The sequence below is a fragment of the Erpetoichthys calabaricus genome, chromosome 4 (genome assembly GCF_900747795.2).
Source record: "Erpetoichthys calabaricus chromosome 4, fErpCal1.3, whole genome shotgun sequence".
Lineage (NCBI taxonomy): Eukaryota > Metazoa > Chordata > Cladistia > Polypteriformes > Polypteridae > Erpetoichthys > Erpetoichthys calabaricus.
The window spans coordinates 133,399,495-133,426,565 of record NC_041397.2 but is presented as its reverse complement, the minus strand read 5'-3'; the positions used below and the strand labels follow the sequence as shown (position 1 = coordinate 133,426,565).

Sequence of the window (27,071 nt, the reverse complement as noted above, 5' to 3'; positions counted from 1 at the left end):
TGCAAAAATTAAAATGGGGTGAATATACAGCACTTGCAACGCTTACTAATAACATTAACAACACTTCTAATGTGTGCTTATCAGTGTGGTCTCATGTTTTTATAATGTATCAAATTTATTTAACACTAACAGCCTTTTCAACATTGTACTGTTTTCATCAGATCCACAGGTACCACTTGGAAAGCATATTGATGAAAGGCACAGTGGAAAGAATAATTCCTATTTTAGCTGTCCACAATGATCAAATGCAAAGTAAAAATGAACAGAAATCAGTGCAGCACTTTAACATAGTGCTTCAGAATGGTGATGTGATTGCAGCACGGCAAGTGGTCTTAGCCACAGGGCCTACAAGAATTCAAATGGCAAACATTCCCTCTTGGGTTAAATCAATCCATGAAAGTTATCCTGAAGAACGGCTTCAACACACAGTGCAGTTAATTCATTATCAAGATGGCAAACAAGGTATGAAATGCATTATTGTATATCTGAGTCATGCTTAATGTACTGTATACTAATATATATTATTAAATTATATTATAAATTATACATAATAAGTTACTGGTAAGATGTGGGAATTGAGCCTGCAGTATTTTGATTTACACTTCAAAACCTTAGCCATCACACTAGATTGTACACCAAATGATTGGTTTGGTGGATAAGCTGCAACACTGTCCTTAATGATGTCAGGAATTATGTGATTTTCCTGTTTTCACTTGTTGTTTATTTTTACAATTGTGAGGTATTGTTACGGAGTGATCTCCTTCATGAAGCTTGTGCACTTGTGATGTCATTGTGGCATTATATTTACAAAGACTTAATGCTCTGGATCAATAAATCTCTACACTTTGTTTTCTCATAGAAAAAGACTCATCAGCACAAGAACAGTACAGTAGTGGTAGTAGTAGTAATATTGTGTCATGTACAGAGAACAGTGAAATTCTTATTTGTATGCTCAACTAACAAGCAGCTCGTCACTGTAATAAAATTCATTTTGTTAAATAAAAAATACAAATGAGCTGACCTGAAATATAATATAATATAATATAACTAGGGGGCCTGCTCGCTTCACTCACCATATGCGCCAGCCACTTGGCGTCTGCTGCTTGCATATATGCAGGCTATGCCTCTTCATTGGGAAAAAACACTACTTTTCCCTGATGGCAACACGAATTAGACGATCTACAACTTTCCGACTTAAAGTTTAAATCTGAACAATATATTCAATCTCGTTTCACTGTTCTGTTATTTCACTGAGTAATAATTTCCGTTTGTTTGCGCTAATGCAATCTTTACTATCATTTTTCTGAGACATTCGAATTTTAGTACTTTCATTATCTCTAAACTATTCTGCATGTGTATCACGCCAATGTTTTTGAATTCTTTACGACATTCTACTTTGTCTTTTATTTCCGACCCCGGGCATGGTTAAATCTCTTGGCACAAAGTCTCATCTCGCGGGATGTGAAAGTATCTCTCTGAAAAAGTCATGTCTCGTCCCAGGATTTTTTTATTATAATAGAGAAATATAATATAATATAATATAATACGTCAAATTATAAAGATGACATCTCATCTCTGTGAAGCTAAAAAAGAACTCAACCTACTTAGCACCTAAGGTTAGCTTCTTGAACAAATTCATTTATTTTCAAATATTCTTTTGGTTTGTGATCTCTCTTGACTGTTCAAAGACATATGGTGTCTGCTAACTGTTGTGAACACCGTGAGTAAAACATAATCACTTGGAGGAGGTAAAAAGGAAAGGGCCAGGTGATGAAAGGCAATAAAAATTCTATTTGCCATTCATTTACATATACAGTGTCTGTGAGATAACATAGTTTGTAATCAAACACACCAAGGTAAATTTAGCCTATTGCACAATTTTATTCTTTTAGCTTTATTTCCATACAAAAAGTATGATGTTTAGTCCTGGACACATCCTCAAAGATCATGTGATAGTAGTCTACCATCCCAGTCTGTCTGTCAGCAAGACAATGGACAGCAACAGCTTTATTTTTAAAGTGCAGAGACTTCAGAGGTAGGTAGACTTATGCTCCAGTTCATCCAAATTGGCAACATATTTCTCAATAGAACAATTTTGACAACAACAGGCCATTCAGTCCAACAAAGCTTGCCAGTCCTTTTCCAAAATAACATTACATTGTTTTAAAGGTTCCTACAGGCTTAAACTGTATCACTACTTACTGTATAACTTATTCCATGAATCCAGGATTCTCTGCATGAAGAGAAACTTACATTTGTGCAAAATTTACACTTAACAATTTTCCATCAGTGTCCCTGTATTCTTGCAGAAGGACTTGTTTTAAAGTAATATAGCCAGGAGCCACTATGCTAAATCTGTTCCTAATTTTAAAAACTGCAATCCCACCCAGTTTACTTTATCTGCAGACTTAACCAGCTTGCTATTTATATTCCTGATCAGTTCAATTATATATATTAAAAAAAAATAGCAACCCTACACTGACATCACGTATTTCTGATAAGATTCCTCTCATCATGACCCCTTGCTTTCTAGGTTTGGGTCAATTTTGTACCTATCCACAAAATTATGCCTTGAATTTACACTTCATTTAGTTTGATGCCTAAGACTTTAATGTGGGACCTTACCAATTACTTTCTGAAATATTACATACCCCTTTCTCATCATATCCTTTTTGTTTCTTTGCAGAATTCCATATTATTAAAATAGAACATCCCCAGCTGAACCCATATTGACTACTTTGTTCTGGCAGTGGTTTCCTTAGTCTTTTAAGTAAACAAGACGATTGAATATTTGAGCTCAGCTGAGCATTAAAAGTAGCAATAAAACAATAGCTCATGTTTTATTCTTCACATCTCCTGTTTAAATGTAGTGCACCACCATGTATTCCAGAATCTAGTAATCTTGAAGCCAAGAATATGCTTAAGATATTGTGAATCTCAAACTCGAAAGTCAAGACAAATAATATCTTTTCAAGCCATTTTTCATTGGAAAGATGTGGACTTGTGCTCCATTCCCACAAAATTGCATTATTTTCTTATATAAACTGATAATGCGATTACATCTTGAAAATAATTACAACCATTTATTTTTGTGATACTTAAAAAAGCATTCTAAACTTTCTAGTTAGGTTAGTGAGTCAAGAACTATATTGGAGTTCTTAACTTTAATTTTGCTCCTGGGAAAAATAAAAACTTTTCTTACTGCGTGCATGAAAAATTATACTAAGTAAAATATTTTAAACTGTTAAAATATTGGAAGAAACAGAGAATATTTTACATTCTACACAGTATATATATATTTTTTTAACTTTCAGTTTCAGCTTCTGTCTGCAATTCTGGAGAAAGGGTCTTAGTTGTTGGAGGTGGGCTAACAAGCGCCCATATCATATTATTTGCCTTTCAACAAGGTGCTAGAAATGTTCACTGGGTACTGAGGAAACATTTACAGGTGAGACTGTATAAATATTGCATGACTGTAAGTAATTCTAATTTTTTAAGTGTTTGTTTTATATTTAGCTGTATAGCAAAACAACAGAAAGCACATAAATGACTAAGAGTCCAAACAGGAATTCACGTTTAATTCTGCTATAAGGCAAGATGAAAAAAATCAAAATACTAGGTTGATGAAACTAATGAATCTTCCTTCATTATGGCTAATGTCAACTTCCTGTTTCCTATTAGTTTTAAAAGATGGTGCCAGAAGAGTAGGAATTCAAGGTTGAGTGGAGGTGGTATCACTGATCTTTTTTGGGGGCCATGTTCCTTAAAGCAAGGATAAAAACTTACTTAGTTACTGTGTGTGTTACATTCAGTTTTCAGATGGCCAAGAGTGGCCATCAAGCCCTTACATGTGACAAATGCTACATTTTCAACCCTTTTTATTACAATTCAGGATGACGGATTAACTTTTGTCAGCATTATTGGGACAAGTCAGAAAACAGCTCTGAACGCATCTCTGGGTATTCAAAGGTCCATCTTTTGCACTCATTCACACAAAAACAAATGCCATTTCACCTAACAAACCTATTTTTGAGGATATAAAAAGGAAAAAATGGGAATTCCAGAACAATACACCAGGCAGACGCTGAACACATTTACAGATTCCACACAGACAATAACTAAACCTGGACATTGGATTCATGAGGAAGCAATGTTAAATATTAAACACTAAAAGCACAGATTTTTCTCATTGAAAGAAATGCAGTATAAGAACATTAGAAGATTTTTGATGAAAATGGTTCCTTCAGTCCCAAGGGCTCATCAATCCTTGTTCACCTAATATTTTCAAAATATTGCCAAATTCTGTAAAGTTCTATTATTAACTATTTATCTTGGTAACCTACGGTATATATTATGATCGTCTACATTAAGAACTTTTTTTCACCATTTGACCATTCTATCATTTAAACAGCTTATATATGTTTCCTTGTGTTTTTTTTGAAGAACTAATTTTAAAATAACAGTTTGCACTAACACCATAAACTCAGTTAATTTAAACACTTAAATTGCCTCACTTCTTCATTTCCATCTGGTTCTAATACTCTTATAATCTTTTGTGATGTGTCAGTATCATATAGTGCTAAAATCCCTGTTTTATTTCATTGGGCTTTCCATAGTACTCTTAAGTTCTTTTTGGAATATGAAGGCAAAGAATATATATAGCATTCCAATTGTTGTACAGTTTAAGCATAAACTTGATCATTTTATTTTTATTTATCTTCAATATGTGTTCTCCTCATGAAGGTTGCAATGGCAATGTGCTGAGCTGATCTGGCCCCTATCTCCCACCAATCCACAGCCCCCTGATATCCTCAGCAACATTTTTCAACTTCTCCTGACAAATGCGGTCCCTGCAGCTTGTTCTGGGTCTGCTCATGGTTTTTCTTCTAGAGGGAATTTTATGATACACCTCCTATGGAGGCACCACTATATACCTAGAGCACTATAATTGTCTCCTATTAATGTGGAGAACCTGTCATTCTACTCTGAGGGTCTCCCACACTGTTGAATTCTGCATTCTATCAAAAGAATGAACCAATCAACCCTGGACAGGAAATTAAACATAACCTGTTATTAAAAACCTCCTTGCTATCACATGATTGTAAATCAAAAGGTCTCGATTAATTTACTCTGTACTAAACACTAATGTGCACATTTCAAAGTGGCACTAAAAATCCACTAGATGGCACTTTCTAGCTGACAATGCACAAACGCAATTCCTGTTTCACGAAGGTCCCATATCTTTCAATAAGAACTGCCCTATTCATAATCCAAAGATGCCAACTTACATTTGACATTTTATTTTTTGCAGATTAAACTTTGAGTTTTATAAAATTAATCTATGAAAGTACAGCACACATTTTGCTCCTATACATTTGTATCAAAGTGATAGGTAACGTTTGGGCTGTTAGAAAAAAGAAATGGCATTACCTATTATTTTATTAACTAAGATGGTCACACAACACTTGACATTGCTATAAGAACATAATAAAGTTTATAAACTAGAAGAGAAAAACTGTGTCTAAAAAGCTTGTTTCTTTAGCGAATATAAAAGTTGTCTCAATATCTCTCACAGCCTCCTTTTAAAAAGAGGGATATCTGCATCAACTATGGCAACCATTAGTTTGTTGCAGATCTCACAGCTCTTACAGTATATTAACAAGTCTTTTTTCACTATTTTCTGTCCTCCACCAGTGCCTTAGACTATGCGTCTTAATATTTACACAAGAATAATTCCAGTGGAATTTATGATGCTGAAAATGTGATCTCATTAGTGGCTTGCTGAGTTCAAACATAATGCCCCTTGATTTATATTGAATAGCATTTATGATATGAAATAAAATTTTATTGAAATGTCCTTTTATTTTCTGACTTGATACATGCCAGACATCATCACAAGACTCTAAATGTAAATTTTCTTTCCTCTGTTTTCCTCTCTACCACACCTCCTTGCACCCTGTCACAAGGGCACACTTAACTATTTAGTCACTGAATAGCACTGTTGACAATTTTAAGGAAAATTAAAAGTATTAATTGACTACAGAACACAGTAAGAATTCATGTCTAGTGTGACAGACACCTGGGGCCTCATGTATAAATGGTGCGTATGCACAGAAATGTTGCGTACGAACGTTTCCACGCTCAAATCGCGATGTATAAAACCTAAACTTGGCATAAAGCCACGCACATTTCCATGGCACCTCATACCCTGGCGTACGCAAGTTCTCCGCTTGGTTTTGCAGACTGGCAGCACCCAGCATCAAAGCAGTGCTACTGTTCCTGTGTGGTTACCCTTTCTTTTTCAGATCCACATCCCTGATGCAGATTTATAAATACAGTGAAATTAACTGCATATTGTTTATTAGTTTAATTCATCTGATTGTAATTAACCAGTAACAATATAATTGTCCACGGAATGGTCAAACTATTCCAAATACCATAACTGCTTTAGCGTTGTTACTCTCACTGCACCTTCTTTTACTTCTTTCAGCTGTTCCTGTTAGGGGTTGCCACAGCATCTTTTTCCATATTACTTTCACTGCACCACTCGGAGAAGCTGATCGGAAAGAGAATTATCAGTATACAGCATCAAGCACACGCTGCCTCAGCCATGCTTCCTATTTGAACTGCTTCTCACACGGCAAACGCTTCAAAACCTTTCCTGTATGGACCTCGTGGTTCAGAAAGAGTTTCATCCCAACAGCTCTAAACAAATCAATCAGTCCATCAAGTGCTCCTTGTAGAACTGTTTGGACTTATAAGTACAATCACCTCACTGTAAACTTGCACTACAGTTATAATATTGCACAACCTGAGCCACTTTATAAAGCACGTATTTACATATGATGACGATATCATTTTTAAGATGAAATGCAGCAAAATATGTTTATTATATTATACAGATAAAACTTTAACTTCATTTAAATAATCTATATTGTTAATAATTAAAGGACACGGTGTAGCTACGCTAGCAAGGATCTGGCGCTCGTTCCTGCCACGCACTGTATGCTTAACTGGGACTGGTGTGAAGGATAGAATAATTAAACATGTATTACGAAGATATTTCAGTGTTCCTTAAAAGTTTTGAAGAATCTGCATTATAATCTTACAGATGGCTTAACGTCTATTACAGAGCTGATTGTGTGGTGATTGGGTATTTGGAGAAAGAAAGGTAAGGACAGAAATTGGGGGTTAGTATGTTTGAAAGAGACAGCACTGCTGCAATAAATTTATCGAAGGTCACGCACAATCACTGCGCCACCATGTTCCCATATTTAATAACATGCTTTAACTCCTATCATCATGAAAATTATATCAAGTATACATCTCAGTATTTTAATTATTCAGACAGCTGTAATATTACGATTGTAATGAATTCTGTGTCCTGTCGGAGGAAGACAAAGCCCAAAAGCACATAGTGATTCACACACATAGAGCACATAGAAGATCAAATACAAACAAAGCATTTAACATGCTACTTTAGTTACGATGGGATGAGAAACTAGTAAATTAAAACGATTTTAAGATGAAGTTTATGATGTTCTACTTTAATGACAGAATAAACTACGTGATTAAAGTGGAAATTTCGAGATTGAAGTTGACATTTTGTGCTTTTTTCCCAGTGTGTGCCTATTTTTTTTTTCTCTGTATCCTAATAAGCTTTCATATGGCACTCAGACGGTGGGCTACGACTCGGCTTTTCACGGCGACTTTGATATATTACAACTTCTTTTTTATTTTCTGGGCACTGTGCAATTTTGTGAACTTGAGCTTTCGAGTTTCTCCAACACTCTCTGTCACTCGATCAACTTCGTTTTTTTGTTTATACCACTGTTTAAACCAACAAATAGTAAGTTTTTCCTTGCCTCCACTTGTTATTCGCTGAAATTCTTATAGTTTCCCCCATGCTTTTTCCATTGTCTTTTCATAGAAGGCTGAATTTAAGGGCTATTTATATTGATTTGCATATTCAGAGAGGCGAAATTCTAGGAGGAGTTGGGGCGGGACAGCAGGCACGTGCACATGTGTTACTTTTCACGCTGATCGGGATTTATGTAGCGGAAGAACGTGGAAGTTTGCGTACGTACAGATTCCTGCATCTGGATTTTTCTGTGCGTACGCACATTCCCACTTTTGTGCTTACGCCATGTTATAGTGTGAGTTCTATGCATGGCATTATACATGAGGCCCCTGGGGAGCAGAAGGACTGGGAGAGAGCCAATACCTTCCCCGGGACACGAGAGGGCAGCCCCCCTGGTCTGCATCAGGGCCACGGGACTGGAGCTTGGAAGCTCAATCCTGTTGGGGACCGTGGCCACCGCCAGGGGCCGCTTGGAAAATCCTAGAGCCTTGGACTGCAGCACTTCTGCCACACCAGGAACTTTACTTGCATTGGGAACTGCAAGTAATATTGTGGATTATTTATTATATTTTATAGGATTTCCAGTTTATTATTCTTAAAAACTTGAACTTCAGAATCAAACATTTTTTCTGAAGAATTGACTAAAACTGTATCTGTGATATACACTGAAATCAAATAAATTATTTAATAAACTTTTTAAACTTTTGGCTGAATTTGTTGCAAAAAGATTTTTGCAGGGGTGTTCCCCTTTAAGATTGATACCCCTCCCTACATCTGCTTTTTCATATGGTAATTGCCATCTTTAATGGAAACAATTATGGGCAAATTCTTTAATAAGAAACTGGATGAGAATGATCATGGAGAGTGAATGTAAGTTTTTGTACAAAAATGAATGAAAACAAATTCACCCAACTGTAGTATCAAGGAAACCCCATATGCACCAATTTAGAATGTTCAAATTCTGCAGAAACTGGGCCAGAATTGGTTCCTTGCAGCTGTGAGGCAACAGTAACAGAACTCTGCTTTTAAATTTCATACATAAGGAGGTACATTTATGTTTACTAGCTGTAGTACTAGTGTGTTATATGATGTTAGCCATTATGGATGTAATGAGAAGTCAAGCAAAATGACACCTTTTATTAGCTAACTAAAAAGATAACAATATGCAAGCTTTCGAGGCCATTCAGGACTTTCTTCAGGCATCTTTGAAGAAGGGGCCTGAGTTGCCTCGAAAGCTTGTTTATTGTAATCTTTTTAGTTAGCTAATAAAAGGTGTCATTTTTCTTGACTTCTCATTGGATATTAGCTGAAATACTTGGTGTTACCAGGGCACATCTGAAAATACATTATTTCTGTTAGCTATTAGGAAAGTTGTAAATAAAAGAATGAAGCAAATTTTTCTTTACCTAATTTAAATATAAAACATTCTTTTGTAAACTATGATCACTGCTTGTCCATTGCTTTGGACATAAAATATCTCATTTATTTAAATGTGTCACTCTGGAGAACCCCACGTCTAATTGTAAAAAAATTCTTATTTTTTTTAGGGTTATTGTCTTTAATTATGGTTATTGAGAAGCTTAAGTTATTTAGGAATTGCATCCTTATTATATTAAATAAAAATTCATTTGATATGATAGGTGTCACAACTGTTGAAACCTGTTTCTCCAATATCCAAAATATCACCAGTCAACTCAGTAACTACTACGAAAGCTTTTAATTATTAATATTCAGAGACAGGTAATACAAATTCTAATTTGATGATATGTTCTGGCAATGTTAAAGCTTCCAAAGAAGTCAAAAATTATTCAGACAATAAATAAGCTCTGTAACACTTTAGACCAAAAAGACCTTAAAAGACAAAAAGATCTTAAAATACCTTAACACACATTGTTGTTAAAGCTTACAAAGCATCAATGACATTACTTTACAATAGCGGCTACCAAAAGAACATCTATTAGTAATTTAATATTACATAACAAGACCTTAACAAAGACGTTGTTTGTGTTGCATAGCAATAAGGCAATATTAGATGCGCTATATATAGTAAGTCTTTCAGGCCTGTGTTCTGAAGTGATATCCTTATTCTCTTTGTTATCAGGGATTTATATTTACCTGAAATTGACTTTCCTAGATCAGTTTACATTGATGATATCTCATGTACTACTTTATATATTGCGTTTATATACTTCCTTCAATTTATTTGTATTAAGTTCAGTAATTTTCAAGTTAAAATCATTATTAGTCATGGTATGCATTAATTTGTTATGGTAAATTATATTCTTAAGTGATGAATATTTTATAAATAAAAAAAAAAATCTCATTCCTGTATCTAAATGTCACCAGTTGAAACATGAAAACAAAGCTTTAAAACTTACCTATTATGTTAATTTATAAACCAAGCATGTTCTTGAGTATTGATCTGCATCTTAGATTGCATATATATCAATGTAAATTTAAAAAAAAGAGAAATAAAAATATCCAACCATTTTAAAAGAAGTTCATCTCTGGTCTCCTTTCATGGGAACAATTTTCTTCCATGGTTTGGTTTCCTGTTGCTTGTTTTGTGAATTCTGCAATTGCTGCTTTTTGAGATTGACTTAAAAGCTTGGGGTTAAAGGTGTTTTTCTGGAATTAGACAAATATGTTATCGTTCTATACCCATTCACATACACACACATCTACATCACATTAAATTGGTATCATAAATTCAGCCAATCTGCAGGTATCTGAGGATGTGGAAAGAAACACCACATACTTACTTGGGAAGAACAAACTCTATTTAGACAAGGACCGGTTTTGACATTCAAACCCAGGATTATAGATAATACTAATATTATGAACTCAAACCAGAATGACTAAAATGGAAGAAAATTTAAAAAGAAAAAAAGAAAAGAAAACTTCTGACTTGGCAGTCACTGCTTTTGATATAAAGTAGCATTTCTTAGCACAACTCTGCTGAATAATTTGCTGGCTGAGGATGTGCAGGATTGTTCATAGTGGCACTCATGATTGTGCCATCATGTTACCCTGAATAAGAGCTACTCATTTATGCAGTATTTAGTTTGCTAATAAACTACACTTCCATTGCTAATACCATATAGCTCTAGTTTTCACCTTACTTTGTTGTCAGGTGCAGTGCAATGACTTACCTGAATAACATTTAATGTCGTATTACCTTTCAGAAATGGGTGATCAGGGACACTTTTGTCTGGCGTCCTTCAACATCTGCAATAGGATGCTGCAGATGTTCTATCAGACGGTTGTGGCGAGCGCCCTCTTCTACGCGGTGGTGTGCTAGGGAGGCAGCATAAAGAAGAGGGACGCCTCACGCCTGGACAAACTGGTGAGGAAGGCAGGCTCTATTGTAGGCACAGAGCTACACAGTTTGATATCCATGGCAGAGTGACAGGCACTGAGCAGGCTCCTGTCAATAATGGAGAATCCACTGCATCCATTAAACAGTGTCATCTCCAGACAGAAGAGCAGCTTCAGCAACAGACTGCTGTCACTGTCCTGCTCCACTGACAGACTGAGGAGATTGTTCCTCCCCCACACTATGTGACTCTTCAGTTCCACCCAGGGGGGTAAACGTTAACATTATACAAAGTTATTGTCCGTTATACCTGCATTTTTATCACTCCTTAATTTAATATTGTATTTTATAAGTATGCTGCTGCTGGATTATTTGAATTTCCCCTTGGGATTAATAAAGTATCTATCTATCTATCTATCTATCTATCTATCTATCTATCTATCTATCTATCTATCTATCTATCTATCTATCTATCTATCTATCTATCTATCTATCTATCTATCTATCTATCTGATTTATGTTGGTCTTCAATTGAATTGTTCCCATCAGACTACAAGTTTTAACTTTAATTACTGTAAAAGGTTGTTGGAAACTGTATAGGGCGGCACGGTGGCGCAGTGGGTAGCACTGCTGCCTCGCAGTTGGGAGACCTGGGGACCTGAGTTCGCTTCCCGGGTCCTCCCTGCGTGGAGTTTGCATGTTCTCCCCGTGTCTGCGTGTGTTTCCTCCGGGCGCTCCGGTTTCCTCCCACAGTCCAAAGACATGCAGGTTAGGTGGATTGGCGATTCTAAATTGGCCCTAGTGTGTGCTTGGTGTGTGGGTGTGTTTGTGTGTGTCCTGTGGTGGGTTGGCACCCTGCCCAGGATTGGTTCCTGCCTTGTGCCCTGTGTTGGCTGGGATTGGCTCCAGCAGACCCCCGTGACCCTGTGTTCGGATTCAGCGGGTTGGAAAATGGATGGATGGATGGAAACTGTACATATCTGATGTTTTCACTGCCTTTTCACATTCTAGATATGCACATTTTGATCCATTTTGGTAGAAAGGCAATATAGTGTTTGGCTGCTTTGGACATGATTTAAAGCAATTTGTATTCTTTATTTAAAAGACCAGTCCACCCAAAATGGCCAAAGTGAAAAGATAAATGAACAAGAACAAGAACATATCCTTACCTCAGTGTCACATAGCTCCAAGAATCTGATATCCGAAATGCTGAAGGTATGTTTTCTGAAATCAAAACCTTTGGTGTTTCAAACACACATATTCAGTAAGTTTTATGACTTTTTTGGGACTGGTGCCCCATAGACTCCAATTTAAACTACAGGAACTGGCACAGAATTTGTATTTACAGAAAATGCCTCACTTAAATTACAATCTCGCAAGTTATCTTTTAAGAATACATCTACTGCATAGCCCTGCTCCCTATACAGTAATAAAAAACACAATATTAAAAAAGAAGTGTGACATAAACACAAAACAGAAACTTTCAACATAAAAAGAGAAAAATCTTTTTCATAAAAAATCAAACTGTTTAGATGAAATTGTGAAAGTGGGTGAAAAGATTTTTTTAGAGATTTTTAAAAAGAGTAGTAGCATGTTCTATAAACTAACTAGTCAAAATATCAGCAACCAAGGAAAAAGGCAATCAGACACACAATCAGAAAGCAAGCAAAGAAAAAGTCAAAAATAAAACTGATAACAGAATTGAAATACCTATAGAATCAGGAATGGGCTGGGGTAAGCCAAAAGGTAAATTTAATGTTGCTTATTTACGTGTCACTATCTGCATAATAACCTAAGTTTGCATTCCAATGCTGCACATGCAAACATGGAGTAATGTACCGTGAGACTCTGCGGCACCAGCATTCATTCAATACAGTATGACACCCTATAAAGCACAAACTGTAGGACCATCATAGGTCAGTTTGTAAAACATAATGAGCCATTCTTGAAACAGGTATAACGTATGTTAAAATTAGTGTTGTTTATTTAAACCCATCCATGATACGTGAAACAAAACAAAAAATACAGGGAAGAGGCCATCAACTAGGAGGCAAAAGAACATGGAGAAGAAATCCAAAAACAGCAAATTCATAAGCTTGACATCAAAAACTGTTGATCTGAATATGACCAAATCATTAGCCAGAATCTGAAATCCAAAATAAAAAAGGTAGAAACACATCAGAAAACTGCTTAGCAAAGGTTTCTTGATGGACTATTGTAATGCTTACCCTAACATCACGTGACTTCTAGGTCTGCTGCTGCATAGCAACAGACACATTTAGAAGGAGCTAATGATAAAACAGAGAACAGCACTGAGGTTGGATCCTACTCCATTCCTGACAGTGATAATGTTTTTTTTTTATTTATTTTAGGGTAAAGTTCAGATGGCATACAGTACATGTTAAATAAGTGGGCCTTGTGATGCACACTTGCCCCTAGAAACAATTTAGCATCGAGGCACTCACTGTTCTGAATGCCAATGGTGATGATGTTTAGGCAATTAATAATGATCATATGGAAGTAAATGATATTTAAAAAAATAAAAATAAACAATAATGCAAATTCTGTTTATGTTGGTAATGACCAAATAACAGGATAAATTAAGAAATAAACAAATAAACCTGACAACTGTCTACTAATTAAGGAAAAAAGAAAGGATTAAGGGGTCTGAGTCTTAAATAGCAAGTTAATTAAAATTAAGGCAAAATAGTTAATTATCAGCAAAAACTTGTCACTAATTAAGAAAAGCGATAGAATGAAAACCTGTAGCCACAGTAGCGCTCCACAGCTAGAGTTGGACACCCTGCTATAGAGGGTAACTAATAAATAAGTCTTGGTAGCTTGGGTAAGCTGTGACCAGTTTTTTGGCACATTTTGCTCAAAGGCCACATTTAGATTTGAAACAATTGTTTCTGTGTGGCTACTGGTTTAAAACGAGATGTATCATGTTCATGGGTTTCCACATATCATACAATACATATACATGTTTGAAATGGTTAGTTGGTTAATAGTAAACAAACGCTTGTTTGAATATTTTGCAGCTGAAGCAGTTTGATGTCGGTGACATTGAAACTCTTGTTGGGCGCTACTCTCACGTTGAACATGGTATTAAGCTGGATGGGCTGGCATATCTGAGACAATTCTACAATGAGAGGAGTCTACATAAGCGCCTAGCCATGATACGTCAAGCACGGAAAGGGGGTGCAGTAACGCCTGAAGCTTATAAACAAATGCAGGAGTTTATTATCAGTGGTGACCTAATGATTAAAACCTACAGTCAGGTAAGAGGATACAAAGGTTCATGATCCATAAATCAACTGCGATAAAAGTGTAACAATTCAAACAACCATATAAAGACAGAGTTACAGATAACACAAGACCAGAAAATGATGTACAGTAGAGATGAGAGGATGAGAAAAATCCAATGTTAAATGCTTTACATTAAAGTTTACTTTTAATATGCTTTTATTGGGAGAGGGTTTGGGCGGCAAGATGCCGGTGTGATCTGACCAGGCTACTCTATCTTCAGCAATGCTTCCCAATCATTCTGAAGAGTTCCCAGATGGTTCTGTGTAATTTAGAAAATATATTCACTCCAGCATGTTTTGCATCTTCGGTGTCTTCTTCCATTTTGTAGGCCCCTCCTCAACCACCTCCTTTAATTATGGCCAGTTGTACTTGCACACGCATTCTTTTTGTCACTACCCTGAGCTAATGACCTAGGTGAAAATACAGAATGAAAGCTTTATTCAAGGATTAACTGGTTTATCTCACTACCACCAAACTCACATGTGAACAACTGTCCAAGGTTATTTAACTACTCCACTAGGGACTTTGCTCACCCACTACCTTAAAAGAATAAAAGACGTTCTTTTCTGGCAGAGAACAATGGCCTCAGGTTTGGAGGTACTAGTTTCCACCATGACTAGATCACACTCAGTTGCAAACTAATCCCATGTACAGTATGCGAGAAGTATCAGTCTGTTAAGGCTGCGAGCAACAGCATCACCGGCAAACATTAACATTCCCAAATTGAATATACTCCCAGGTTACCTTTCTGACATTACATTGTATAACATTGTGTAAACTAAAGCATTATATAATGCAATGTATCATATTCAAAACTATGCACAGGAATCCTGTGGGAATGGCCATAGAAAGTGACATTTTTATACTTTGTTTTACTTCAAATATTTCAATATTTGCAGGTTTAAGGAACAGTAGGGATGGTATATTGAGTTTCAAAGAGACATTTGGTAGCAAGTCTGCATAATGCATCTGTTGTTTTGCTTGGAGTTTCTTGCAAGCACGGAGCCAAAAGCATTTGGAATACATGGCCCCATAGTGATATAGGCCTCATAACATATTCTATTGCTCAACAGTCATTCTGGCTTTCGTGTTGTTGTTGAACAAAACTGACAGGGTGCAAACCAGTTGGAATTAACCTATAATGTATTTATTATTCTTCTTCTGAGTTTCAGTATTTGTCACCTTACCTTAAATTAACAAACTGCTTAGCAGTACATAATTAGCTTGCATCTTTGGGATGCTGAAAGAAAGCCAAATACCTGAAGAAAACCAGGAAAGGAATCAAAATTAGGTGCCAGTAGCCTGGCAATATGCATGTTAGGTTAACTGGAGACTCTAAATTGACCCAATAAGAGTAGTAAAGGTATGCATGTGTACGTATTGAATTGATAAATTATTATACAATCAGTGAACAAGTTTTAGGAACACTAGAATAATACTGGATTTTTCTCTCAAAGCATGGATTCCAAAAGATATTGAAACATTCCTTTGAGATTCTGGCCAATGCTGACATGATTGCATCATGCAATTTCTGTAGATCTGTCTGCTGTACAATCATACCATGAATCTCTTGCTCTACCACATCCTAAAGGTGCTCTCTTGGATTCAGATCCAGTGAATGGGAAGGCCACTCATTGTCATGTTTCTGAAAGTAACTGTCTGAGATGACTTTTGCTTTGAGACAAGGTGCATTATCATACTGGAAATATCTATAAGAAGATAGGTCAACTGTGGCAATGAAGGGATGCAGATGGTCAGTAATGGTACTCTGGCATTCAAGTTATGATTGAATGGCATTAATGAGCTCAAAATGTGCCAAGAAATCATTTCCTATATCATTACATCACCACCGCCAGCCTGGGCTGTGGACACAAAGCAGGTTGGATGCATAGATTCATGCTTTTGGTGCCAAATTTTGACCCTACTATCTGTGTGTCTTAGCAGAAATTAAGAGTCATTAGAATGGGCAACATTTTTCAAGTCTTCAGCTGTCCAGTTTTGGTGATCCTGTGTCCACTGCAGCCTTGGCTTTCTAATCTTGGCTGTCAGGAATGGAACCTGATGTGGTCTTCTGCTAATATAGCCCATCTACCTCAAGGTTTGATGTGTTGTACATTCTGTGATGCTTTTCTGCTCACCACAGTAATACAGAGAGATTATCTGAGTAAGGCCGGGTTTTTACTTTATGCGACGTGTTCACCTGTGGACAATACTGCTGTTCAAGCGTTGTGTACTGTTTATACTTTCAAACGTACTTTATGTAAATCTGAAAGATTCCACTAGGTGGCAGTGTGAGATATCATCAATGTGAGAAAACAATTTTCGGCTTTGTTGTGTTGTGAATTGTCTGAAACATCCATTAAATTCTCAGGACACCTTGCCACAATATCTCTGAAAAGGATGGATGTTTAATGAAATCATGCATCAATCCACGGATGCTCCCATTTCAGCATGCATCAGGCATGAGGCAGAAACAATCCCTGGATGGGGCATCAACACATTGCAAGGTGAATGCAAGCGCACAGACACACTAATGTCAATTTAGCATCACCGAATCCTCAAACATGCATGTTCTTGGAAGGAAACCGGAGCACACTGTGGAAACTCATCAGGTAAACATGCAAATTCTAAGCAAAGAACACCAGGGACGTGATTCCCTGTGAGGCGGCTGTGCTGCTGTGCCGCACCCACATGTGTAATTATTAACAGTATATTACAGAAATAAAATTAACGCTAAGTGGTTTTACTAGCTATGTACTTTGCTCATTTTCCTTCCAAACATTTCTTACTAGACACATTTGCTGACATGCTTTCATTCCACATGCTTTTTTGTCTTGCCACCCATGCACACCCCTTGCAACAGTACAGGTGCTGGTCATAAAATTAGAATATCATGACAAAGTTGATTTATTTCAGTAATTCCATTCAAAAAGTGAAACTTGTATATTAGATTCATTCATTACACACAGACTGATGTATTTCAAATGTTTATTTCTTTTAATTTTGATGATTATAACTGACAACTAATGAAAGTCCCAAATTCAGTATCTCGGAAAATTAGAATATCAATTAAGACCAATGCAAAAAAAGTATTTTTAGAAATGTTGGCCAACTGAAAGGTATGAACATGAAAAGTATGAGCATGTACAGCACTCAATATTTAGTTGGGGCTCCTTTGGCCTGGATTACTGCAGCAATGCGGCGTGGCATGGAGTCGATCAGTCTGTGGCACTGTTCAGGTGTTATGAGAGCCCATGTTGCTCTGATAGTGGCCTTCAGCTCTTCTGAATTGTTGGGTCTGCGTATTGCATCTTCCTCTTCACAATACCCCATAGATTTTCTATGGGGTTAAGGTCAGGCGAGTTTGCTGGCCAATCAAGAACAGGGATACCATGGTCCTTAAACCAGGTACGGGTAGCTTTGGCACTGTGTGCAGGTGCCAGGTTCTGTTGGAAAATGAAATCTGCATCTCCATAATGTTCGTCAGCAGCAGGAAGCATGAAGTGCTCTAAAACTTCCTGGTAGACGACTGCGTTGACCTTGGACCTCAGAAAACACAATGGACCAACACCAGCAGATGACATGGCACCCCAAACCATCACTGACTGTGGAAACTTTACACTAGACCTCAAGCAACATGGATTCTGTGCCTCTCCTCTCTTCCTTCAGACTCTGGGACCTTGATTTCCAAAGGAAATGCAAAATTTACTTTCATCAGAGAACATAACTTTGGACCACTCAGCAGCAGTCCAAAGGCGAGATGCTTCTCACGCTGTCTCTTGTTCAAGAGTGGCTTGACACAAGGAAAGCGACAACTGAAACCCATGTCTTGCATACGTCTGTACGTGGTGGTTCTTGAAGCACTGACTCCAGCTGCAGTCCACTCTGTGTGAATATCCCCCACATTTTTGAATGGGTTTTGTTTCACAATCCTCTCCAGGGTGCGGTTATCCCTATTGCTTGTACACTTTTTTCTACCACATCTTGTCCTTCCCTTCGCCTCTCTATTAATGTGCTTGGACACAGAGCTCTGTGAACAGCCAGCCTCTTTAGCAATGACCTTTTGTGTCTTGCCCTCCTTGTGCAAGGTGTCAATGGTCGTCTTTTGGACAACTGTCAAGTCAGCAGTCTTCCCCATGATTGTGTAGCCTACAAAACTAGACTGAGAGACCATTTAAAGGCTTTTGCAGGTGTTTTGAGTTAATTAGCTGATTAGAGTGTGGCACCAGGTGTATCAATATTGAACCATTTCACAATATTCTAAATTCTAAACTCGCCTGACCTTAACCCCATAGAAAATCTATGGGGTATTGTGAAGAGGAAGATGCAATACACAGACCCAACAATTCAGAAGAGCTAAAGGCCACTATCAGAGCAACATGGGCTCTCATAACACCTGAGCAGTGCCACAGACTGATCGACTCCATGCCACGCCGCATTGCTGCAGTAATCCAGGCCAAAGGAGCCCCAACTAAATATTGAGTGCTGTACATGCTCATACTTTTCATGTTCATACCTTTCAGTTGGCCAACATTTCTAAAAATACTTTTTTTGCATTGGTCTTAATTGATATTCTAATTTTCCGAGATACTGAATTTGGGACTTTCATTAGTTGTCAGTTATAATCATCAAAATTAAAAGAAATAAACATCTGAAATACATCAGTCTGTGTGTAATGAATGAATCTAACATACAAGTTTCACTTTTTGAATGGAATTACTGAAATAAATCAACTTTGTCATGATATTCTAATTTTATGACCAGCACCTGTATATTTGCATGTCAGCATTTGAAAATTTGTTTCACCACGTCGAACCATTCATCAAACATTGAAGCATGCACATTGATCTTGTAGGATATGCAAAGCTGCTCACTGCCACACGTTGATAGCAAATAGAGACTGACATCACATTTCAACTTGAACACACTTGCGCCCCCCAGTTTTTTGCTGGTACTGCAAGTTGCACATGCGTCGCGTTAATTTCTGATGATGTGCTCAGAGGATGCGTCAAATGAATGCTGGGAATGCGTGGCAGCTGTGATGCGTGCACATACGTATTCTAAATGTGAAGTATAAACCGGCCCTTGCCATCACCTTTCTGTCAACTCTAACCAGTCTAGCCATTCTCATCTGACATCACTGATCAGCAAGGCATTTAGGTCCGCAAAACTGCTGCTCACTGATGTTTTCTGTTTGTCGCACCATTCTGAATAAACTCTATGGACTGTCATGAGTAAAAATCCCAGGAGATCAGCTGTTACACAGAAATACTCAAACCAGCCCACCTGGCACCAAGAATCGAAGATCACGGAGGTCATATTTTTCCCCATTCTGGTGTTTGATTTGAAAAACAACATGAAAATTCTGATCTACATCTGCATGATTGTATGCATTTTTTGGCTGCCCACATACGTTTGCTGATTTGATGGTTGGATGAATAAGCAGGAGTACAAGTATACCTAATAATCTGCACAATGATTTTATGTTTAAATAATCATGTAATTACTTAGTTAATTATGCTAACTCGGGTGATACAGTGGCTCAGATGTTAGCAGTGATTGTCTCTTAGCTCCAGAAATCTAGGTTCAATCCCAGCCTGCCATTGGAGTTTGCACATTCTGTCTAGTTTCTGCATGAATTTTCCTCCCACATTCCAAAGACATGAAGGTTAGATTGAATCTATAATTAAGTGTGGGTATGTGTACGAGTATGCACTTTGATACACTAATGATAAACACCCTCCTTTTTGTAGGTGTCTGAAGCTAAATGGTCTTATAAAGATCAGGAATGGAAGATTTTTTTAAGTACAGGAGAAAGGCTTACTATTGACAGAATCTGGCTGGCTACTGGATGCAAGCTAGATGTTTCACAGGACCCATTGCTTACGGATATCACTGAAGAGTTTCCCATTCAGGTAATTTTCTGCAGCTACATGATGTAAGTTATCCTTTTATATGACGTGGTGAGAAACAATATTGTTTAATATGACAAAAATGATTTACAATGCAGTTTATTCTACAAGAATTTGTGGATTATTTTACTGTGTCTTTCTTTATGGGTGTACCTTCATCTTATCAGCATTTATCTCTGTAAATAAAAGATGACTCAACACATTTGGATCAATGGTTAGAGTATGTTTTTCAAAGTGGCCATAATTTAACAGGCAGGTAATTAAAACAAAGTAAAATATTTTAATGTGGTAAACACGGCAATCACTATTTCAACAACTGTAAAGTACACCTGTATATTACAGACAAGGCTTAGCAATCCTATATCAAAATGCATTCTTATTAAATTGCTGACTTCTTTCCAATAGCATCTGAATGCAGCACTAAATATTGTAGATTTTAAAATAATAATTACATTTCAAATTCTTCTTAAATTATTAACAATATTAAATAGTAATGACTCTTGAAAGATGACAGTTAAAAAGGGATCAGTAAAACAGCACATGGCACTTCATAGAAAATGAAACTGTAAAAAAAAAAAAAGTTGTGAGTTGTGGCCTGAAAGAGAGCACCACAAAGTAACAAAGTGGCAGACTCAGAAAAGTAAGTATGAGCACAATAACAGGCCGTAAAAATGGATGAGAATAGAGTAGAAGTGCTATTGTGTTGTACCCCTGGAAAACCGTATCACCAGCAACCAGACTGAAGTGTACAGAATCCCAGGATAAGACACTTAGAAAAAAGTTATGACACAGAGATCTGAGTGTAAAATAAGAACAGGAAGATCCAAAAGGAAACATGCAGGATAAAAAAAAACCCATACTGTATCTGAATTTAGGCACTCCTCCAAAGATTCAAGATATACATTATTTAGATAAGAATATACAGGTGCTGGTCATAAAATTAGAATATCATGACAAAGTTGATTTATTTCAGTAATTCCATTCAAAAAGTGAAACTTGTATATTAGATTCATTCATTACACACAGACTGGTGTATTTCAAATGTTTATTCCTTTTAATTTTGATGATTATAACTGACAACTAATTAAAGTCCCAAATTCAGTATCTCGGAAAATTAGAATATTGTGAAATGGTTCAATACTGAAGACACCTGGTGCCACACTCTAATCAGCTAATTAACTCAAAACACCTGCAAAAGCCTTTAAATGGTCTCTCTGTCTAGTTCTGTAGGCTACACAATCATGGGGAAGACTGCTGACTTGACAGTTGTCCAAAAGACGACCATTGACACCTTGCACAAGGAGGGCAAGACACAAAAGGTCATTGCTAAAGAGGCTGGCTGTTCACAGAGCTCTGTGTCCAAGCACATTAATAGAGAGGCGAAGGGAAGGACAAGATGTGGTAGAAAAAAGTGTACAAGCAATAGGGATAACTGCACCCTGGAGAGGATTGTGAAACAAAACCCATTCAAAAATGTGGGGGAGATTCACAAAGAGTGGACTGCAGCTGGAGTCAGTGCTTCAAGAACCACCGCGCACAGACGTTTGCAAGACATGGGTTTCAGCTGTCGCATTCCTTGTGTCAAGCCACTCTTGAACAAGAGACAGCGTCAGAAGTGTCTCGCCTGGGCTAAAGATAAAAAGGACTGGACTGCTGCCTTCTGATGAAAGTAAATTTTGCATTTCCTTTGGAAATCAAGGTCCCAGAGTCTGGAGGAAGAGAGGAGAGGCACAGAATCCACGTTGCATGAGGTCTAGTGTAAAGTTTCCACAGTCAGTGATGGTTTGGGGTGCCATGTCATCTGCTGGTGTTGGTTCATTGTGTTTTCTGAGGTCCAATGTCAACACAGCCGTCTACCAGGAAGTTTTAGAGCACTTCATGCTTCCTGCTGCTGACGAACTTTATGCAGATGCAGATTTCATTTTCCAACAGGACCTGGCACCTGCACACAGTGTTTTTGATTGGCCAGCAAACTCGCCTGACCTTAACCCCATAGAAAATCTATGGGGTATTGTGAAGAGGAAGATGCAATACGCCAGACCCAACAATTCAGAAGAGCTGAAGGCCACTATCAGAGCAACATGGGCTCTCATAACACCTGAGCAGTGCCACAGACTGATCAACTCCATGCCACGCCACATTGCTGCAGTAATCCAGGCCAAAGGAGCCCCAACTAAATATTGAGTGCTGTACATGCTCATACTTTTTTCATGTTCATACCTTTCTGTTGGCCAACATTTCTAAAAATTCTTTTTTTGCATTGGTCTTAATTGATATTCTAATTTTCCGAGATACTGAATTTGGGACTTTCATTAGTTGTCAGTTATAATCATCAACATTAAAAGAAATAAACATTTGAAGTACATCAGTCTGTGTGTAATTAATGAATCTTATATACAAGTTTCACTTTTTGAATGGAATTACTGAAATAAATCAACTTTGTCATGATATTCTAATTTTATGACCAGCACCTGTACTGTTGCAAGGGGTGTGCATGGGTGGCAAGACAAAAAAGCATGTGGAATGAAAGCATGTCAGCAAATGTGTCTAGTAAGAAATGTTTGGAAGGAAAATGAGCAAAGTACATAGCTAGTAAAACCACTTAGCGTTAATTTTATTTCTGAAAGATCCATCCATCCATCCATTTTCCAACCCGCTGAATCCGAACACAGGGTCACGGGGGTCTGCTGGAGCCAATCCCAGCTAACACAGGGCACAAGGCAGGGACCAATCCTGGGCAGGGTGCCAACCCACCGCAGGACACACACAAACACACCCACACACCAAGCACACACTAGGGCCAATTTAGAATCGCCAATCCACCTAACCTGCATGTCTTTGGAATGTGGGAGGAAACCGGAGCGCCCGGAGGAAACCCACGCAGACACGGGGAGAACATGCAAACTCCACGCAGGTAGGACCCGGGAATCGAACCCAGGTCCCCAGATCTCCCAACTGCGAGGCAGCAGCGCTACCCACTGCGCCACCGTGCCGCCCATTTCTAAAAGATTTACAAAAAAAAAGCAATATAGAGTAAATGTAAAAAAATATATAAATTAGCTAAAATGAAGGAAAACAAGATTAAATACTAACACAAATTAAGAAAAACCACATAAGTATAAAAACAAAAAAAGGAACTGTACTGTGGAGTTTATAGTGTGTAATCGTTGGCAACATGTTTAAAGGTGGAAACCTATGCAGTATTAATTGTTGCAGGTGGCAATTAAGCTAGATAAACAGTGGGCAGAATGGACAAAAATGTAAATCATATTATAAATAAAAATTCTTTAATTTCAGTAGATACTGTACCATTATAATGTATTTGCATATTCTTTTCAGGTTGAAATTTATACAAACAAAATATGTACTAATGATTAATTAATCAAGCAGGCACTCGTTGTAGCACTTGTTAATGATCAAATGGATTGAATAGCTGGTGTTCTCCTCTCTGACTTGAAATGATGAAAGTGTAGGTCATTAAGAAATTCAGGACAAGACACAAGTTTTTCCTGTCCTCTCTACCTGTTTCAAATAGCTGTCTTTAAACACACCATACATACATTATCAAACCCACTTAATTCAATGCAACGTCACGGTTGAGGGTGGAGCCAGCATCAACTCACCAATCAGGTTGAACTGCACATTGCTCTGGGCATTCTTAAAGTGGTGGGTCCACTTATAACAAATAATTCACTTACAATTTCACACACAAAGACATTAAGTTTAAAATACTAATACAATGACATAAAATCACATTTACTGTATCATTTTGCTTGCACAGATTTGTCCTTTTTGTGGTAGGACGTGTTTAAATGTGCTTGCAAGTTTTCCAGTAATCCATCCCTCAAGAAGAATTTCGTCAATTAAACCAGATCAACTCATTTACCACCCACTCATAACTGACACCTCTAGTCATGGAAGTAAGGTGTCCACAAACATTCAAATGCAGCCAGCCACGCATTACAAAGCACAAACCTAAACCTAATAACCTTTAAATGTACTGTGAAAACTTTTCTTTGTCTTCTCCACAGTTGGATAGAGCAATACAGTAGCTGAGCACATTTTTCCTCTATACATTTATCACTGCATGCTTTTGTCAGAACAAAATGGTCAGTGTGCTGTTGTCAGTACACATTGTGCAGGTGATATTTGATCATATAATTTTAAAAAAAGGAAATATCCATTTATTTCTCATTCTTTCATAATGAAGTGTACAGAGTATATATGCATATCACTTGAGGATATGTAAAGACATACAATAATGTAAAATCTGAATGAACAAAGAGTGAATTATGAATCAAAAACAATCTGGTAAAGTTTAGTTACCTTCAGAAAAGCATTTCACAAATAAAAGTTAATACCTAGAATGACAAAGCATACATACAATAGAGTCCTGCCAAAAAAATGGGCATTTTTAAAATGAAGCAAAATAGATAGATGTTGAATGCACAGTAGATGCTCTATACTGATATACAAAAGTTTGGAACCAGGTGAAAGAAATACTGTGTGGAAAGAGATCTTCAAAGATCAAGTGATCACCTAGATCAAATTAACACTTACTACCGTGTACTGCTACAGTAAACTGAAACTATACAAAACTATACAATACTATTGTATTCAAAATTAATAAAAATATGCTCATATGTACATTTTCTAATTAATAGAAACTTTCAAGTTTAAATGGGTGCTTTACAGTTTATGAAAATATAAATTACAAGCTTATTTAAAATGAATAATACTCATAGGGAAAAATCATCTTTTCACAAAAAACATATATATGTTTATTTCTAATGTTTCACTAATATTAGTTGTAATATTGTGTACCCTGCATGAGAAATGTGTGTGTAAATGTTTCTTAAAAATTTATTTTAAAAAGCTTTTTATTTGGTCATTTTGGCCATCCACACTGAAATTTCATTTTTGACCACCAAAAACATATCCTTTTGAAAATACTCTTCAAAGTGTGTAAAATTAAAAATGCTGCGTCTCAAGTAGCAGTGAAAATGGGAAACGCAGAACTCTCCATAACAACTGACATATAATTGTCATCAGTCAGACTTCAGTTTGTTCTGATAGTTCCCTTTGTGAGCTCATCTTTACTTTCAGGACAGTTAACCGTAACTTCTTTGCATCAGCTGATGGGTACTTACCATTGAAACACTTAAAATATTTTGATGTATTTATTTTTGCAGGACTCTCAGTTTGTATTTTAAAAGGCTTTGACAAATGTATTGCTTGTAACCTTTATATAGCACCACAAAGTAACATTATGCATGTTAACATCTGTACACAAATGGTGCATTCAGCATGGCCAAAACGCAAAATTTTGGTATTGCAATGTGGATAAGAAACTTTTACAAAATAATCTGAAAATGCTAGTGTACACAGAAAACATTAAAACTAAAATAGCATTTTCAAACAAGAAAGACATAGTAGGAATCTTTTTGAGTCCTTAGCATTAAAAAGATGACATTACATGGGGGTTACAATTCAACAAGAAACATAAAAAATTATTTTTACGTCTTTAGAAGCCTGTCAATACCTCTGTGTAACTAGAAAATGTGAAAGCAATGGCTTCCAGTGATTTAACAGAGTTATTGTTTAAAGATTACTGAAGAAAATGATTAAACCATTACAGAGCCAAAAAGGTGCTAGTACCTTCAGTGCACAGTGCTCTAACCACAGACCTTTTTCTTTTGATATACTCACATGCTCATATAGTCTACATGGCTGATATTTGCATTGTTGCCTTTTTGAAATATTGTGTACCCTGCATGATAAATGTGTTGTTTCATGTTAAAAATAAGATTTATGAAATTTGCAATGTGTTTGCAGAACAACCAGGATTTAAAACTAGCTCTCTGGATCCATGAGGCAATATCTCCACCAGGACACCATCAATTCAGTTTATTTTTTCTTGTACATAAAATGGTTGCCACAGCAGCAAAAGAGTTAGCTCTTCTGCCTCATAGCTCCAGTATTCTGAATTCAATTTCAAGTTTGCCCAGTACTGTATTACTATTTCCCTGTACACATCCTTCCAGTGTATGTATGTTATTCTGGCTGCCTTTCACATGCCCCAAAAAAGGGTAAACTGGCAACTCTAAAGTGTTTCCATGAGCCCAAACTCATTTTTCCATTATGCTGTTCCAGAATGTAACACTGGATGGAATGCCTGTCCTAGTCCACTCAAATTCATATAAAAGTTATTGATGTCCAAGAACACATGGCTGTCAAAGTTTTTTTTATTTTGTAACTATATCTGATAAAAATATCTTATAGTCAAGTTTAAAACATATGCATACATTTTAGTAGTAATTGTCATTTTACTGAAAAATGTTATAATTTAGTAGATCTGTTGTCGACTTCCTACAATTTAATCGGCCTTTATCTAAAAATTTCTAGAAGTGAATTATCAAATCTTCAAAACATTTTTAAGTATTATTATTGGGTATACACGATAAAATAATTACATTATATAAAACATGTGACAGTTAAGAAATTCCATAACATCAGTCCTAAAATGGACTTAAAAAATATATCAGGATCCATGGAATGAGATGGTTATCAAAATGAGAGCAAAAACAGAAGATACCAACCTCAGGTTGAGAGAAATCCATGTGTTTGTCTGAATCTTGACAGCAACATTTTGCTTATGGCATGAGATGAAAGA

At 36.8% G+C, this 27,071-nt stretch overlaps 1 protein-coding gene across 3 annotated transcripts in view; it reads left to right on the top strand.

Annotated features, from left to right (window-relative positions):
• Positions 1–27,071, top strand: part of zgc:113276 (uncharacterized protein LOC553748 homolog) — a 60,185-nt gene that overhangs the window by 26,927 nt on the left and 6,187 nt on the right. For all 3 annotated transcript variants that reach the window (XM_028801095.2, XM_051927123.1, XM_051927122.1), the window contains 4 exons: positions 162–462; positions 3,315–3,448; positions 14,219–14,458; positions 20,240–20,401. In XM_028801095.2, the coding sequence (XP_028656928.1) occupies positions 162–462; positions 3,315–3,448; positions 14,219–14,458; positions 20,240–20,401 (837 nt within the window). The remainder of the gene's footprint in view (positions 1–161; positions 463–3,314; positions 3,449–14,218; positions 14,459–20,239; positions 20,402–27,071) is intronic.